Source organism: Lichenostomus cassidix, chromosome 20 (genome assembly GCF_008360975.1).
Source record: "Lichenostomus cassidix isolate B80296 chromosome 20, HeHo_3.0, whole genome shotgun sequence".
NCBI lineage: Eukaryota > Metazoa > Chordata > Aves > Passeriformes > Meliphagidae > Lichenostomus > Lichenostomus cassidix.
Genome location: NC_139500.1, coordinates 4,935,581 through 4,953,516, shown reverse-complemented (window position 1 = coordinate 4,953,516; position 17,936 = coordinate 4,935,581). Strand labels below are relative to the sequence as shown.

At 52.8% G+C, this 17,936-nt stretch overlaps 1 protein-coding gene across 1 annotated transcript; it reads left to right on the top strand.

The window, feature by feature from the left end:
• Positions 1-3,498: 3,498 nt before the first annotated feature.
• On the top strand, positions 3,499-15,998 carry GATA5 (GATA binding protein 5). The gene is made up of 7 exons (XM_085078939.1): positions 3,499-3,863; positions 4,487-5,070; positions 7,151-7,317; positions 12,626-12,751; positions 13,580-13,667; positions 14,165-14,289; positions 15,119-15,998. The coding sequence occupies exons 2-7, from the start codon at positions 4,551-4,553 to the stop codon at positions 15,272-15,274; spliced, it is 1,182 nt and encodes a 393-aa protein (XP_084935065.1). The 5' UTR covers positions 3,499-3,863; positions 4,487-4,550; the 3' UTR covers positions 15,275-15,998.
• The last annotated feature ends 1,938 nt before the right edge of the window (positions 15,999-17,936 follow it).

Sequence of the window (17,936 nt, the reverse complement as noted above, 5' to 3'; positions counted from 1 at the left end):
GGGCTGGAGGGAGGATGGAGGGATGTGGAGCCGGGAATGTGGACGTGGGAATGTGTCGGCAATAGACTCCAGGGGATGCAGGAGATCCAGACCCTGATTGTCCCCAGGGGAAGCAGCCCCTGGGACCTTGCTGTGCAGAGGCACAGAGCAGCCCGGTGCCGCCCGTCGGGGCTGAAGGGACGAAATGCACGAAGGGTGTCCCTTTGCATCGGGTGGCTCGGGACGGAGGGGTCGGAGGGAGCCCGGCAGCGGGGCACCGCCTGAGCTCCATTCTAACCTCGGAGCTCACCCTCCCGCCATCCCCGAGGGCAGGGGGCTGCGAGACGCCTCTGAGCCCCGGGGAAGGATGTTGCAGCCCGGGGGAGGCAGAGGAAGGAAAGGGGACATAATTAATTGTCACCTCCCGGTGCACTGAGAGGAAAGGTAACCGCAGTTTCCACGCTCGGGGTGAGCCTTGCTTCCCTGACCTGTGCAGCAGGAGCGGCAAAGTTTCTGCCCTTCTCTCTCCATTTGCCTTTTGGTTTTTTTCCTCCTGGCTTTTCCTTTTCCACATTTTCTTGGGGGAGGGGGGAGCTAGAAGCCCCCTCCGAGACCGTGCAGGACTCTCCCACGCGTCCGCCCCGCGCAGGACTCACAAATCAGCCGCAGCAGGATTAGGGCCGAGGGGCCGGGGCGCCGGGCAGTCTGTCCCGGCCCGGGGGAGCCTCACCTGGAAGGGTCAGGGCTCTCTCGGGGCCGTGCCGAGCCACACCGACCCCTCTGGAACCCAGCCGGAGCCAAGCTCTGCCTGGACGGTGCGGTGAGGGGGTACGGGGAGCCTTTAGGAAGAGGTCAGTCCCTTCCTAACCCCCTCAAAAGAAGTGGTCGCAGCCCCGGGAAGAGCAGAACCGGGTCCGTCTCAGCCCATCAGACGGACCGTGAGCACCGGGTCAGAGCTCCCGGAGGTACCGCCAGGGGATCTCTCCCGAGAGGCCTTCCCGCCTGTCCCAGCTCCAAAGGGGGATGGAAGAGAGGGATTGGGGTTTCCGGGCATCACCCGCACCGGTGCTGCGTTACTATTTTTGTGTCTAGTCCTCCCCGAGAGCTGGGCAGCAGTGTCCGGCAGCCACGTCGGGGTGCCCTCGGTGGGGTAGCGAGCACCGGGAGGGTCCCGGGCTCCCCGTGTCCCCCACTCCGGTGTGACCTCCCCGGGCGCGGTGCGAGCGCTGCGGACAGGGCATCGCCACTGCCACCGCTGCCACGCTGGCACCTCCCTCCCTCTTCATCCAAGGCATCGCCCACCCGGGCCTTCCTCACAGGAGAACCCCCGGCTCCCCTGCCTGCCCCACGGTTACCGAGCGCGGCCCAAAATTCTACAAACACCCCAAACCACGGGGCCTCCCATCCCGTGGTCAGCCACACGCAGTCCCCACGCGTGGGTAACACCAGCCGGTGCCCAGCGGGACTGGAATATGGGGTCAATCCGGGGGCAGCTGCGGCGAATAATGCTGGAACCCCGGGTCTAGCAGCACCTGCCCAGCGCTGCTCCGCACCCGCGGGCTCTGCTGGCGCGGCCGCGGGAGGAGCTGCTCCTCGGACCCGGTGTGCCTAGCCTCCGTGGGGCGAAAGCCCGGCAGCCCCGACACCACCGGGGGAGAAAATGCGTTGAAAAATTAGTTTAAAAAAATCAAACAGAAAAACCCAACGGCTGGATGGATCTGACCACAGACACGCCACAGGTCCGCGGGAAAGTTTTTGGCGCACGGTGGTTTCCTCCGCCGTGAAAGTGCTCACCGGGTACATCTCTCCCGATTCAGCAGTCCCTCGTTTGTTTCAAGGTTTTCACATTTATTTGAACTCCAGGAGAGATCGGAGAAGGCAGTTCGTACGCATTTTTTAATAAGTAAAATAAATTACAGTTAAGTAACACCTCGAAATTGTGAAGTCAGAAAACCCACGCGAAACGAAACGAAGGCAGTTCCAGTGGTGGCTCAGCCACAGCAACGAAGGGGTTGGGGCTGGTTTTCTATAGGGACGGTTTTATCCGTGCTGCCGCGGGGCTGCGGCTTCCTCGGATTTTTATTTTCTTTTTCTATAGCTTTTTCACATTTAGAAAAATTATTTTTCTGCCTTTTTTTTAAAGATTTTTTCCCTTCATTTTTATCTTTTTTGTTTTTTTAAATTCTGGTTTATTTCTTTGTTTGTTTGGGGTGGGAGGAGGGGATTTGTTTTGGTTTTGTTTTCCTCTTTAGCTTCGCGGGCACTGGGGCACAGGGACACCCCGCGAGCCGTAAAACGGCCGCTTTCGCGAGCAAATAAATACATCTCCGGCCAGTTGCGTTGCATTATTCCGAGGGAAATAGCTGGCATTCCTGCACCAGTTTATTTTGGAGCTGAAATTTCCCACCCTTCCCGCAGCTCTGGTCCCTGCGGAGGCGAGGCTGGACGGGCTGCCCCGGGCGCCGGGACCGCACGGGCGGGCAGCGACGGGCTGAGTTACCGGAGGGCTCCCGGGGCCGAGCAGGGCCCAATCCACTCGGTACAGCCCTTCGGGAGACAAAAATCTGTCCGCCCGAGGATGGAGCGAGCGGCGGGTGAGATTCGCCGAGGGGTTTTGCCCGTTTCTCCGGGGAGGAGAGAGAGGCATTGCGGCTTTGCGCAAAGGCGCAATAATTCCCGGGGACAAATCCCGGTAACGATGGAGTTATTTCCTCGCTGGCCCGTACCGGAGGAGAGTTAAATCGGCTGAATTACCCGGGGTAAGCGGGAAGCTGGGACTGAGAGCTCCTTCCCCTCTGAAGTCCCTTTCCGGGTGGCACCGACGGCGAACAGCGGGGAAAGGGTTTTTGTCCCCATCGCAAGGCCAGAGCTGCTCGGCCGGGAAGGGCTGCAGGGAGGAGGACCCTTCTCTCTGCTGCTGCCCCCGGGGAAGAGCAGAGCACCTGGAAGCGGGGCAGCCTCGACGGGACGGTGAGGGGCCGGAGAGCTGCTCTCCGAACGTGGCAAACCCGCGCTGAGCTCCGGCACGGCCGGAACGGGCAGGCTGCGAGCATCGCGGCATCCTCGGCAGGCCCGTGGGCCGCTGGAGTAAGTCAGGGCGGGCCGGGGCCAGGCTGAGGTGCCCCTTCCCGTAAGGATGGGGTTTATGTCAACACAGAGCCGGAGCAGAAAACCACCCGCTCTCATCCTCGGCTACCAGATCCCCGCCGGGAAGTTTTCGGTGCGTTCCCCAGCATCTCCCGGCGGCCCGGGGCGGGGGGGCATCCCCTCCGCATGGGGTGTGGGAGCGAACCCCAGAAACGCAGCCGGGCTCGCAAAGGAGGGAGCCACCCCCAGCCCTCCCCGGGGGCGGGCGGACACCCCCAGGCTCGCTGCGGGGGCGGCCCCGGGCCCGGGGCGGTGCGGGGCGCACTGGGGGTCGCATCCTGCCCCGCTCCGCCCGGCCCCGCGCCCCACGACAGGGGGGAGGCTGCGGGCTCGTCCCCCCCGCCGGGAGCGGAGCCGGCGGGACTTATCCCGTCCCCCCGTGCCGGGAGGCGCCCAATCCCGGCCGGACCGGGGCTGCCCCGCCGGCCGTCACGTGGGCCGGCCCGCACCGGGGCCGCCGTAAAGAGCCGCAGCCGCCACCGCCGCCGCCACTTCCCCGCCGGGCGCAGCCAGGGACGCACCCACGGGAGACGGGGCGGCGACAGGGGGGACACCGGGGGAGGGCAGCTCCTCTCTGCCAGGAGGTCCTGCTGGTTTGTTTTGCCTCCTGCCTCCCCCGTGAACTTTATTGTACTTTTTTATTATTATTGTTATTTTCCTGGGATTTCCCTGGATGGTGTGAGCACAGCTCCATGCCCCCGCGGCCATGCCCGGCTCGGCTCCCGGCGCGCTGCCATGTGAGTACCTGTGCGGGAGGAGCGGGCCGGGGCGGGATGCTCTTGCGGGGTTGGGCGGCTAGAGCCCTTCGCCAGCACGGAGAGGCCTGCCCGAGGGTTATTGCGCTTTTTAGCGACAAAGCGGCAGCGTCAGTGGCTGGGGGACACGGGGGACACGGGGGATGCTCCCGACCCTGGACCGCTGCCCAGGTCCGCCGGGAGCCTGCGGCCACAGGGAACCCAGGGGCCACAGCCGGCCGTGTCCCCGCCAACAAGGCCTCGAGTTGCGCTCCAGGCCCTGGGTTCCGAAAAAGAAAAAAAAGGACGGGAAGGGAAATACTATTAGAAAAAAATTTAATTGTTGGAGTGTTTTTCCGGCCCTTCGGAGGTGCCCAGGCGGGCGGCGGGGCGGGGAAAGGTGCCGGAGGGGTCGCTGCCCGTTCCAAGGAGGTTAATTCTCCCCGCTGCTCAGAGGAAAATTTAAAGGGAAAAAAAAACCCCAAAAAAAACCCAAAAACAGAGGAAAAAAAATACAAATTTCAGCGCCTGCTTGAGGCAGACAAGAGGCATTTTCGGCGCGGGAGAGGCCGTCGGGTGCCCGGTGTGTGCGGGGTGTCAGCCGCTGCTCTCGGTTCTCCCCGCAGGTTCCAGTGAGTGAGCCCCTCGGCACTGCCGGGCCCTGAGCCGCCACGCCGCCGAGGACGGAACATGTATCAGGGTCTGGCCCTCACCCCCAACCATGGCCAGTCGGCTTATTCCCACGACTCCAGCAACTTCCTCCACTCGTCGGCCGGCTCGCCCGTCTACGTGCCCACCACCCGGGTGCCCTCCGTCCTCCAGACGCTGCCCTACCTGCAAGGCTGCGAGCCGCACCAGAGCCACCTCGGCAACCCCGCGGGCTGGGGGCAGAGCGGCGGCGAGCCCGCGGCTTTCAACGCCGGCAGCCCCCACCCGCCGTCGGGCTTCTCGTACTCGCACAGCCCGCCGGGCAGCAGCCCCTCGGGCCGCGACGGAGCCTACCAGGGTCCCCTGCTGCTGGGCGGCGGGGGCCGGGAGCAGTATGGCAACGCCTTGGTGCGCTCCGTTAACGGGTCCTACTCCAGCCCCTACCCCGCCTACGTGACCCCCGAGATACCGCCTTCCTGGACGGCCGGACACTTTGAGAGCAGCGTGCTGCACAGCCTGCAGACGAGGCAGGCGGCCTTGCCCGGCCGCAGGTCCACTTTCGGTAGGTCGCCGCCACCCTTCAGCGACGTCTCGGGGCGCCGGGTGGGAGCTATCCCCATCCCAAACCCTATCCCCATCCCAAACCTCATCCCCATCCCAAACCCCATCCCTGTCCCCCCGCCGTGTCGGTGGCCCGGCCCCGGGATGAGCTGTCCCGCTGGCATCCCCGACGGCAGGGGAGAGGATGATTTTATCCAGGGATGCGGTGATGGTTCGGGAATGGGGTAAGTGCGGCTGACCCTGGATAGAGAGGGGATAGGGAGGGGGGTGCGTGTGTGACAAGAAGGGCAAAGACCACGTTTCAAAGCAGAGCAATTCCCCCGGAGGACAGAGCAGCAGAGGCCGTTCAACCCCTTCCCTCCCCACCCCACCACCACCACCCCTGCGATATCTCCTTCCCACAATATCGACTTTGTGCCTGTGCTTCAATACTTACCCTTGTGTTTAAATTAGCGGGGCAGATTTATAGCTCCCTCCCTTTTAAGTAATTTATTGTGGTAAATTAGTTTATATTTGAACAGACTCTCGGGCTCCTCGTTCGCCTTCGCCCAAACAGGTCCGCAGCTGCACCGCTCTGCGGCCTTTGGGGAGACACCGAAAGGCGCTCAGGCGTTGAACAATAAACTTCAATTCCTTTGCATCCACGCCGAGAGTCCTTTTAAACCAAGCTCTGAGCAAATAAAGTTTCGGGCTTGATTTAACAGGGCTCTTCGTGCGCGGGGTTTATAACCCCGGGGGCACTTCACCAGCCTCCTCCGGCTGTGGTTTGCAAAGTCCTTTAAAAGCCACTTCAAGATCTCAGCCGCGTTATCATCTTTACTGTGGTGAACTGAATTATCTTATCTTCACCCCAAGAACAAAGTTAAAGCAGGGAAGCAGCCCCCTCCCCACCGGGCTGCCTCCCCGGCTCGGCTTTTCCTCCCACAGCGGAGATGCTGGGCAGAGGTTTCTTCCCGGGATTTTCTCTTTGTGAAAATCCGCTGCGTTGTGCGGGAAGGGATCGCCCTGCTGGGAGAGGTGATGCCTCAGAAATCTTTTCTGCACTTTGAATTCGGTGCTTTAGGATCCAGGATAGTGGCTGAAGTCCTCTCTGCCGTTTATTTTTGCTCTTGGGTAGTGTAAACTCTCTTCAAGTAGCCTAAACTATTCTCCTTTTTCTTTTTTTTCTTCTCTTCTTTTTTTTTTTTTAAATGAATTACTGCAATTTTGTTTTTACCTTTTCTCTTTACATTTTATTTCTCTTTTCCATTTCCCCCCTTTTAAAGTTTTGTTCTCTTTCCTTTTTCTTTCCGTTGCATCGTTAATCCGATCGAAGATTTAAAAAAAATAATAATAAAGCTGTTTTTCCCCGTAAGAACAGAACGGGAAGAATAAGTTATTTTTTAAAAGAGGGGGAAAAGCTGTAAGAGGAAAAAAACCAACTCTCCATTGAGGGGTGCCCCGGGTTTGCTCCGGACTGCCTGTTTGCCGCTGAGCCGTGCTCGGGGCAGGGACGAATCCCGGATGGTGCTTCTCGGCTCCTTCCCCGGAATTCTTTTTTCCGGGGACAGAAAAAGTGAGGAAGAGCCTGTCTAGGAGGAACTGGAGCCACTGGCGGCTGGTGATGCTCTCCTGGGGAGCCCGGGAGCCCCGCGGGTGTCAGCCCGGCATCGCTCCGCCGGCAGTCCCGAGCCTTCCCGGCCGGGCTGGGGGTGTTTCGGGATGGAAATCAGGAAAATCGCCCCATTTTGCCCCATCACCCATTTATTTTTGCACCCCGGGATAACATCACACTCTCCCGCTGATGGCCCTGAGCCTCCCCATCCCAGGAAGACCCCAGCCGCGTTCAGCCCTTTGGGGTCTTTCGGGGAAGGGATGGGGGAATATGATTTCTTTGAGCGAAATATTAAAATATTAAGATGTGGAGGGAATTAAGGGTTTTTGGTTCACACTCGGTAGGGCCGAGGTAAACCCCCTCCGGGCAGAGATTGCTCCTAGAATTGAGGCACAGAGGATTGCAGAGCCTCTCCCACAGGGTCTCCGGGGACATCCCGGTGCTCTGGGATTGCTCCTGACCCTCACACCGCTGGCGTTTCTTCCAGAGTACCTGGAGGAGTTCCCCGGGGACGGCCGGGAATGCGTGAACTGCGGAGCCATGTCCACCCCGCTCTGGAGGAAGGACGGCACCGGGCACTACCTGTGCAACGCCTGCGGGCTCTACCACAAAATGAACGGCATCAACCGGCCGCTCAAGCCGCAGAAGAGGCTGGTAAGAGAGGGAAAGCCCGCCGGGATCCCCTGCTCCACCCGGGGATGGCTGGAGGGCAGGGGAATGTGCTGTTGGGGTCTCTGTATTTGTGTTGGGGTCTGTTTGACTCCCAGAGATAAAATCCAGGACACCTTTGTTGAGGTGCAGAACCAGTTGGGATCAGGGGGAATGGGATGAAGTGAGAGGGGTTTCTTCCCTGGCAGTGGAGACAGGGACCAGCGGGGTCCTGGGGCTGCACGGAGGGTCTGCACCAGAATCGAGTGGGGACAATCAGCCCTGCCTGTGGTCAGCCCTGCGGGCTTCCCCCGGCTCTGTTCCTGCAATGGGTGCAATGCTTTGTAATCTATTCTAGTCTATTCTATTCTTATTATTAATTATTATTATAATTATCATTATTATTCTTGTTATTATTATTTCCAAGTTCTCCATGCAGACACACACGGTGCAGGCAGAGCAGTTGAACAGGAGGCAGGGCTGGTCCTGAGCTGGCCCAGCAGCTTTGGGGCTGTTCACAATGGGAGCAGGATGAGGCCCAGCTCCCCGCTGCCTTCACCCTCCTGCCTAAGGGGAAAACTTGGGGGTTTGGCAGTTCCCAGTTTCCCTGCTGGTTAAAGCATTAATTCCCTCTGTCAATGTGATATTGGGCTTCCTCCAATTGGGATCCCATGGTGAGAGAGGAAAGGCGCGTCCTTTTTTCTTTTTTTCTTTTTTTTGTGGAGTCGCTTTGGGATGTTTAAATTTGGTGGTAACAGTTTTGGTTTTCGAGCTTGTCATCAGACTCCATCATTACAAACAGGATGTTTGTTGGAGCCGTGCTGGGGAACAGCTGGGAGCTCCTTGGGCTTTCACTAGGGGTGAAAGTAATCCTGCAGTTATTTTTTTTTTTTTTGGATTGCAAAACAAATTATTAGCGATAACCCAACAGTGACAAATTTCTGTGTAAGAAAATCAGTAAGGAAAAGAGAAGAGGTTGAGACTGGGCAAGATGTTTTGTTCTGATTCCGTCCCCTGAAAATGTAGCTCTGGATTTGCAAAATGAGATGAGTAGTAGTTCCATGGAAAATCCCCCTGTTTTGTTCATCACATGAAAATCAAGGCATTTCTGTGAAATATTTAGCATTATCCAACAGGGTTTGCCTGTCTCTCCAAAATCCTTCTGTCTCCTTTAATGTGATGACACCAAATCTGATCCCCTGGTCGCTGCTGTGCCGCAAATCTCCGAGTTACGCTGCTGAATTTTTCAGAGCAAACACGATCCATGGATAGAGAGAGGTGCAAACCAGTTCAAATCCAACTGCATTTCAGACTGGCATCCAGATGTGTTGCTGGATTAATTTCTTGGGGGTTTTTGAGCAGTTTTTCCCAGAGGGAATTGGAGACATCTCGCTGCAATTCTGTATTTTATTTTGGCACATGGGAAAGGAGGCAGCCTCATCCACAGCACCCATCAGGCATTTTTCAAAAAACATTTCAACAAAGTTTTCTGATGGAAAATGCTTGTTTCCAGAATTAAGACTGTTTCCCAAGGATGAGCAAGTATAGTTGGGAATTACCAAAGTACTTCCAAATTTTTAAATTATTTTGGCAATAAATACAATAATGATAAAGCTCAAATGAAAGAGCTTATTCTTATCCAGGGGAAACATTTTGCTAGGGTTGAAATACGTGAGGAGATTTTGGTTTATGGGTTAGAAGAAAAGGCTGCAACTTTGGCTTTCCATCCTGACTTTGGAACAAGACATTTTGAAACCTTGGGTTTGAAATGTTGTGTTGCAACAAATCCTGTCCCTTTGGAAGGAGAGGGATCTACTGATGATGAACAAGAGGGTGCCAGGTGAGCTCTGGCAGCAGAGCTGTAAATGTCAGTGGCAGTCCACGGCTGTAGGAATGGTGAAATTGGCTTTCACAGTGCAGTGAAACACAGACACAGGAAGAAAAAATGGTTGCTTGTGCCCTTTACGTTACGACCTTTGTTCTGTACGTAGGCACTGCGCTGGGAGTTATTCTGACTTCTGTTTTCACAAAGCAAAGTCCCCCAGAAGAGAGCACAACATGGCCCAGATAACACTGAGGGAATCAGAATGATGTCCTGCAGGCTCAGCCTGCTCCTGCATGGGACAGGGAGAGCAGCAGCAGTGTAGTTTCCACTCCATTTTTTTGTTTCTTTTTAATTTTTTGAGATAAGGGCAACATCCTCTATGCAGCAAAGACAGCCATTCTGCTCCAGCCTGTGTCTGGATTCAAAGCACTGTGGCTTTCAGCACAAAGGGTTTGTGTTAGAGGAGGATGGAGGCAGCACTTTATTTTGGGCAGCACCTTTTCTAGTCCAAGTGTCTTGGTGTGTTTCACAAGATGATATCTTAGTCCCAGGCTGAAAAGCCAAATCACTTTTGAAACCAGGAGCAGCTGGTGGAGTTGCATGGCATGTGTAATTTCCCTCGTTTAGGAGGAGCTCTGCTTTGCACAAGGGGCAGATGCAGCAGAATTCTGAGCTGAAGGACTAATCTGAATTTTTCCAGCTTGGATCAGAGGATTTTTTTTCTACCTCTGCCTAGGAGGTATTTTTTCAGTCTGTCCTTTTTTACAGTTTGGAGTGCACAGTGGGTTTGGTGATGCTTTTGAGGAAGGTGGGGATGGGATTGGGACAGTCTAATAGGATCCTAGAGCCATCTTGTGATGTCTGCCTTGGTTTTTTGTCTGCCCTTCAGTACTTGCTGCTCCCTCATCCTCCAAGGTGCAGGTTTGCTGTAGTAACAAAGGCAAATCTCAAAGCTGCCTTTGGCTCTCAGCCTTGGATCTCCCCACTTTCAGGAGCTGAGCTCAAACATCTCAGCAAACTTCTTTTCTGTGAACCACAAGTCCCCTTGAATCTGCTGGAAATGGGGACAGAGAAGAACTGATTAAGTCTGGGGGTTCAGTGTCTTTTATTTTTTCCTGTAAAACCCGGTGTGTTTTTTTCCACCTTTGAAAAGGAAGTGAAGCAAAGTCTCTGACAGCTTGGTCTCCCTTGGAAGGACCTGCCCTGCTGGCTCTGAACCTTTTGGGCTCTCCAAGCAGCTCTCACACGCAGTTAATTCAATAGGCACCAACTCTCCATTCCTTGAGCTTATCAGCAGCACTTGGCTGTCAAGCCAGGTCCATGAAGAGTTTTTGTTTGAGTGTGTGGTGCATTTGTATAAATAAACACTGAGCACAATGTTGAAGTCAACAACTTCCTAGACAAGGTCAGAATGGTACAAAGGCAGCGGGGTGGAGGCAGGCAGAAATGCATTTTCTTTCAGGAGAATTGCTGGGAAACCAGCAATAATGTATTGTACCCTCGTCCTTCAGTGAGAAACTGTAGCCTTGACTGTCTCTTGCTAAGCTGGCAGGTTGTGGTGCAGGGCTAGGTTCTCATGGGGTTTCTGAGGTTTAAATTGTAATATCAGTGTTGGAGGATGGTTTCTGCTCTCCCTGGCTGTGTGAGGAGGAACCAACCTGCAGAGTGACATTTAGGATACATAGAAGGCATTTGTCATTGTCCCAGCAAGGAGCCTATGAGCAAGTTGTGATGCAGTGCTGGCAGGGTGGGCAGAGCTCTGGCAGAGCTGGCATTGCCCTTGGGCCACCAGAGCCACAGGTCTCATTGTCACCTCATCTGCAAGCTGCTGGCAAAAACAGGGAGAGTGTGTCCCTCCCTCACAGGAACCTGTGGTGGCCCAGAAAATTTGAGACTTTCCAAAGGGCTTTGCACTGGTCTTTCCCCATCTGCAGGCAAGGACAGATTGCAGCAGGCACAGATGTCCCAGGGCTGAGTGCCTCCAAATTCCCATCTTCACCCATAGCACGAGCTGGACCTCGGAATCCTTGCATCCATCAGGTGCTCAGCACCTTCCTCTGCTCCCATCAGAGCTGAGGTCCCTCCTGGCTTCAGGCAAGAGTGGCAAGAGTGGCACAGCCCTGGCAGCTGAAAGGCTCTAAGGGCACTCTGTAGGATCTTGCTGTGACACCATGTCCCATATCAGGGACAAGGATTGCTGTCTCATCCTCTGTGCCAGGCTTGTCAGCTCACACCTTAGTGTATTACTATTTTTGCCTGGTTATTTCCTGAAAGCTGAATAATTCCCAAAGCGATGCCATTATTTGCAAATAGTTGCTGAGACCTCTTTGCTGAGCAACGAGTGAATCGAACCTAGGGTATGTCACTTGTGCCTCTTGAAACTCAAAGCTGATCTTTATTTGACTGCTAACCTTGTAAAAACATTTCATTTTTATTCCTGCTCTTCCCACCTCATTTGTTATATTGCTCAGTCAGGATATCAAGCAATAATGGAAAAATAAACAAACAGGGAGTTCTTTATTGCCTGCATCACCTTTCGTCTGCCTTTGAGCAGATTCAAAGTGATTTTTCTGATAGCTGAAGAACTTAAGACACCTGAATATGGAGAGCCTGAGATATGACTTATGCCACAGGTATCTTACACTTAGTGAGGTCTTTTATTAAAATCGTTTCAATACCTGGTGCTAAGAGACTCTCAAATGAAATGCCTATTGAGCTGACAAGTGTGTATAAAGAGAGAGGTGAATTTTCTAGTGGCTTGGAGGGAGGTGGTCAGAAATGAGTTTGCTGCTTCTGCCAGAACATTTTCCTTCTCCATTTGAAATTATTAATGTTGCAGAGCCAGCAATCACTGCACTCACAAAATATGTAATTAATTAATTAATGTCTGCAGGGGTTTCTTCAGCCTGTAAGGGGACAGATTATCTGTGAGATGTAAAGAATAACCTCCCTGGTCTCACCATGGACCAGCTCAGTTTTGCTCTTCTCAGTTCAGCCAACTGATTCCAGTTGTCTTAAACCAGAGTTTAATTGGGATGTTGCTAACTTTGGTGGTAGTTCTGAGTGCAGGAAAACAGAAGAGTTCACTTACAGCATGAGTTTTCTTCATGCATTTAAAGCCCAGCTGGCATTTTCCATCTCTTTCTCCATCTGAGTGGATCTCCTGGAGGGAACTTCTCCATGCTCTGAGTCCTGATCACTTCCAGCAGATTTGCTGGAAATTCGTGAAATGAGTTGCAAGGATATTTTCCAGGTTTATCAATCCCAAGAAAAAAAACCCTAAAACAAAACAAAAAAAACCCAAACCAAACAAACACTTGCAAATTAGAGTGATCTCATTTGAATGTAATTTCTTTGATCTGAATTTGGCTCTCGCGTGTGTTTCACATTTTCCGGGAATATGGTGTACTTGGGGACCTCATTTTTGTATGAAACTTCCCAGTTCATCACTCCTGTGTGCACTCATGGGTTTGTTTGCTTGTCTTGAAGTCTTCATCGAGACGTGCTGGCCTTTGTTGCACTAACTGCCACACCACCAACACCACCCTGTGGAGGAGGAACGCCGAGGGAGAGCCTGTCTGCAACGCCTGCGGACTCTACATGAAACTCCACGGGGTGAGGAGCACTGGGAGGGACCCTGTGGGGTTTGGGATCACTGCCCAGCAGCTCTGGGAGATCAGCTCTGGAGGGATCAGACTGGACTGAAAGAGCTGTATCCCAGTGCTGTCTCCTTGAACAGTTCAAATTTCATGTTGGATGAGCCTTGGAGCAGCCTGGTCTAGTGGAAGATGTCCCTGGCCGTGACAGAGGAGCTGGAACTGATCTTTAAGGTCCCTTCCAACCCAAACCATCCTAGGATTCCATGAAAGGGAAGCTTACAAAGCTCCAGTAGCTGGAGGCTGAAGCTCCCCAAACCCAAACTGAGATAAGAAACTTATTTCTTCTCCATGTGTTAATTAAGAATGTGTGAAGGATGCTGAGGAGCCCACGTGGAGGCTGGCTGATAAGACTTCCCCACAGAGGATGGGAGCTGTTGGTGACATGTCCATCAGCCAAACAAGAGACTCCATCCCTCCATAAAGGCTTCTCCAAATTTCTGCCATAAAGGCTGAAGCCTCTTTACCCCATGCTCATTCCCTCTGAGCCCTGTAAACTCTCAGTCTGTCAGTGTAATTTAATAGAGCCCTGTCATAAAGGTCACTAATAAATCAGGAAAAGAAAAATAGGAAATAAAGGAAAAAGCAAAATTTGTGGGAAAGCCTTAGCTGTTAGCCTTATACATCTTCCAGCCAAGGCCTGATGCAGAGAAAAATAGCTCTTAGTGAAGGACAAGGACTTTAGGTGCTTTGCATGAGCTACAGCACATAAATAGGAGAGCAACACATGTAGGAAGGAGAAGAATAAAATACAATATTAATGATTCCAAACTTTATGAATGTCAAGGTACCACGACCTCTGGCCATGAAAAAGGAAAGCATCCAGACGAGGAAAAGGAAACCTAAAAACATTACCAAAGGCAAAGCCTCAACAGGTACAGTGCTGTTATGATCCATCCTGGGGGCTTGGAGCACAGCTCACCTCAACATATCTTCTGCAGTAAATTTTGATAATTAAAAAATAATGTGATTTTTTTTGTCGCTGATGATTGCTTTAGATCTAGGGTCTGTATTTCTGCATAGAACTCATGTGATAGGAGGGTGCTTGGTGGGAAATCTCAGTGCTGTCATATTGTTGTGAGGTTGCTCTGGGCTGTGGGCACCTGGCTTTGGTGCAAGAGTGCTCATGTTTGAGCAGGTTTGGGCTAAATTGAGTAATGGGGAAAAAACATCGTCAGATTTCAAAAGGGTTCCCTCCTCCTCCATCAGCTTCTTGACAGCCAAATACAAAGTGTTTTCTGACAGAGCTGTGATAGAAAGAGAACAGTAGAGTCATGCTGTGAGATGTCATGGTTGCCATTAAAATATAAATCTCTTTTAGAGCAGATTTGCACCTACATTTCTTCACTACCTTCTACCAATTGTCTTCCAGGATCCACAACTTCGGCCACTAACTCCCCTTCTTCCATTACCACCTCAGACAGCACGGTCACTTTAAAGTCAGAGCCCAGCACAACCTCACAGTACCCCGGACAAACCATCGTGTCAGTGTCCCAGGTAAGGAGCAGAGCGCACAGCCACCACCTGCTGGGCTGCAGGATCCACACACCTCCATGGCCTGGGGGGCTTTGGTGAGGTTAAGCAATTAGTTCATTGTGCTGCGGCCACCAGCCTGGTGGACTCCCTCAGGCTGAGGAAAGCAGGGAGCATGAGTCAAGATGCTGTGGATGAGAAAAGTCTCCAGCCTGTTGGTCTCCCATTAGATCTTTCATCCTGCAGTAGGGAACTGGACAGAGGTGGTGAATAGGATTCAGTGCAGAGCTGGGTTTAGTTCACACCTCCTGCCATGGAATCATGGGAGTCACAACCCTGCTGATTTGGTGAGATCTGCCCAGGGTGGAATGCTCTGTACCTCCCAAGAAAAGGCTCCTTGGGCATGTGTTATTTTCACTTTAAAGCCCTGAGGTGCTCAGTGACCTCAGAGCTGTGGTTCTATCAGAGGCCTCACTTCTGTCCCAAGCTTTCCTTGGGGCTGGTTGCTACTGCATCTTGATAGAGGAAAAAAGGCTCTAAATCAACCCACACACCCAAATTTTGTGGCCCAACGCTGTCTGTATGCTGAGTCTAAGCCCTCCCTTAGCTGGACATGTGTGCATGAAGGGGAAGTTCAGCCCCAACACCCAAGGGCCTGACACAGCACCAGTTATACAATATGGGGTGGGGTTTTTGTGTTTGAAACCAAAAATCTGGTTTGTGCTGTGCTCTGAAAAAGCATACACACACCTGCAGATCCATCCTAGTCGTTCCTATGTGCTATGCCAAGGGGCCAGTGACCTGCTGGCTAACACCAGCCCCTCTAATGCCCCTCTCCTCCCTCCTGGGGCAGGCACAGAGCCAGTCGGACGAGGCGCTGGCCGGCGGCCACGGCGAGTTCAAGTTCGAGCCTGAGGACTACACCTTCTCCCCCAGCAGCATGGCCCCACAGCCCGGGCTGAGCGTGCCCCTCCGGCAGGACTCCTGGTGCGCCCTGGCACTCGCCTAGGAACCCCCAGGCTCCAGCAGAAAGCCTCGGGACCAACGATTTGGGCTGTCCACGGGCAGGAGGACAATATGCCCCAGCGCCTCGGGACAGTGAGGTGTCCGGCCACAGCTGCAGGACAGGTTTCTCTTGGAGGATGACTGTGGAAAATGCCAGCTGGATGGGGAGGGGGTGATCCCATCATGGCACCAGGTCCCCAAAAACATCCTTCCCCAGAGCGACACAGGGCTGCCTCCCCAAGGCCGGAACCTCCGTTTGCCCAGGGAAAGCCTTCCTTCTCTGAGATGAAAGCAGCAAATAAATGCATCCCAGAATCTATGTTTATTCGCAGTGATTTCTCCCTCCTATGACTCCACTGTGTGCAATTTATTCCACTTTCCAATAAAAGACTGTAATAACATGGCACCAAATAACTTAATTTTATTAAAATGTAAGCTACGTGGCCTGCCTTATGTTTTATTGGCCACAACAGGAAGAAAAGAGAAAAAAAAATAAGCAATGGTTGTTTTAAACATTTACTGTTTTTTATTAAAGACGATCATCTCTATAGAGTGTTAGCTTCTGAAGCGTTTTGCATATCAACACTGAGCTGATGAGTCATACATGAAATAAACACGCTGCTCTTCCCTTTCCAGCTCCAAACAAAGAGGTTTTTATTATTATTTTAGGCAAACGACATGACAAAAATGGTCAAAACCACCCAATAATAAAAGAATACTAAAATGCTGTTTTTTTCTTTTGTATTTCCTGATTGGTGTTGATGTTGCCAAGTCTGAGCATTAGAAAATTAGAACTTAGTCCTCCAAAATTTTAGAGAAAGGCTTGAGGGACTGAAAAATAAGGGCCATGTTGGAGGTGTATTTGTTTGAATCCAGTTTTGGGGATGTTTTGAGTGGAGGATTTCCAGCTTTCAGCCATGCAGAGCAGATTGCTTTTTAATTATTTTAATGAAAGCCAAGTAGAAAACAATTTCTTGGAGCTGAGCTGTAGCAGAAGATTTTCAGTGATGCAAAACCCACATCACACTTCCAAAAGCTGGATACAGCATGTTTCTGCAGCATCTCAGCAATGGGAAATGGGGAGATATGCTCTGTAAGGGGTCCTGGAAGTCCCAAGGAACTTGGGGATGAGGAGAAGACCATACTGAAAAGGGGAGGTGGGTGGGAGATGATGAGGGAGCAAGGTCACGAAGGTCATGAAGTTACTTATGGCCTACTTTATTTGTTATTTCTAAATAAAATCCCCAGCCCCGCTGTACAGCTATTTATGGCCAGGAAACTGTCAAGTAATAGTTCCTTAATATAGAAGTTGACCTGTCCAGGGCTTCCTGGAGCAACTCTTCCTCTTGTCAGCAGAGATGGATCGCTTGATTTTTATTATAAACAACAGGCTAAAGAGGATCAGGGAGAGTGAATCTGACATCAAGTCACAAGTCAGCTGAGATGGAGGATGATGCTTCCCACCACACAACCCTTGCTGGAGGAAAGGAGATGCTCCAAGCACTGGGGAGCACTGGTCCCCTGCAGGGGCTGGAATGTGCAGGCATGGTGGGAATTCAAGCCAGCCTTTTACCAAAGCCCATGGATGAAAACTGTCGTTGGAGGACTATTTGTTGTGCCTCCAGAACTTCATCAGCAGCCTGCATGGTGCCAACCCCGGTGCCAGGGCAAAGGCTGTGGAGTGGCACCTCTCCAGAGCCAGGCCATTCACAGGCACACCGTGTTTGCAGGGCCAGGCTCTGACCATGGATCCACATCTCCAAGTTTGTTTTTCCACTCTCTGGCTGCCCAACATCCGCAGCAGAGCCAGGCACAGCCAGGCAACAGATAAACCAGCAGCACGGGGCTGGCTGGATAGACCATCCCCAAATCCAGCCCAAACTGTGCCTCTGGGAGTCAGGGAAATAAATGGGTGATGTGGCCCGAGCTCAGACGACCTGCTGGCGCCCGAGGTGACATTCCAAGGCACAGGCTGGCAGGAGGCAGAGAGCCCTGGGTAATGAGCAGTGCTCCCAGGCAGCTCCCCAAACTCCAAACTTTGCAGGCAGGGGAAAAAAAAGTCAGCACAAGTCATGGCAAGATGATTTCTATGGATGATGGCAGGGGGTCTTCGCTTTTTCATCTGCATGACCCCGAGGAGGAGAGTTATTTTAAAGGCAAACAAGGAGACCTAAACAATGCCAAGATGTTGACACCAGTGGCTCCAGAGGTTTTATTTATGGCCTGTTGGTAACCGTCGACCGGGCGTCAGGATGCTCCGGGGGCTGGTGACAGACGAAACGAGGCAGAGGGACAAGAAGTGAAACAACTGGGACATGTGTGATTTTTCCTTCCTGCTCGCTCCCTGCCCTCACTGGTGACATCATCCACAGTGCCGATTTTTAATTTCTTGGGGGCGTCTTCCAGGTTTTTTCTCCCATTCCCAAGGCAGGAGTCATCCCTGCAGACTTTTGGGGAAATTCCTTTTTTCCTGGTCCTTGCACCCACAGAAATGCCAGCATTCCTGTGTGGGTCCCAGGCTTGCAGACCCACATCCAGGGGGATCCATGCAATATTTGGCCATTCCCTCCCCAGCTGCCACTTTGAAGACCTTCCCTAGGGAATCCGTGTCCCTTTGTGCCCCTCATGACATAGCAAAGAGGAGCATTTTTCCCAATGTGTGTGTG

Coding starts and splice junctions, on each gene's coding strand:
- GATA5 (XM_085078939.1), top strand. CDS start 4,551: ATGTATCAGGGTCTGGCCCTCACCCCCAACCATGGCCAGTCGGCTTAT. Junction 5,071..7,150: donor CGGCCGCAGGTCCACTTTCG/GTAGGTCGCCGC, acceptor CGTTTCTTCCAG/AGTACCTGGAGGAGTTCCCC. Junction 7,318..12,625: donor TCAAGCCGCAGAAGAGGCTG/GTAAGAGAGGGA, acceptor CTTGTCTTGAAG/TCTTCATCGAGACGTGCTGG.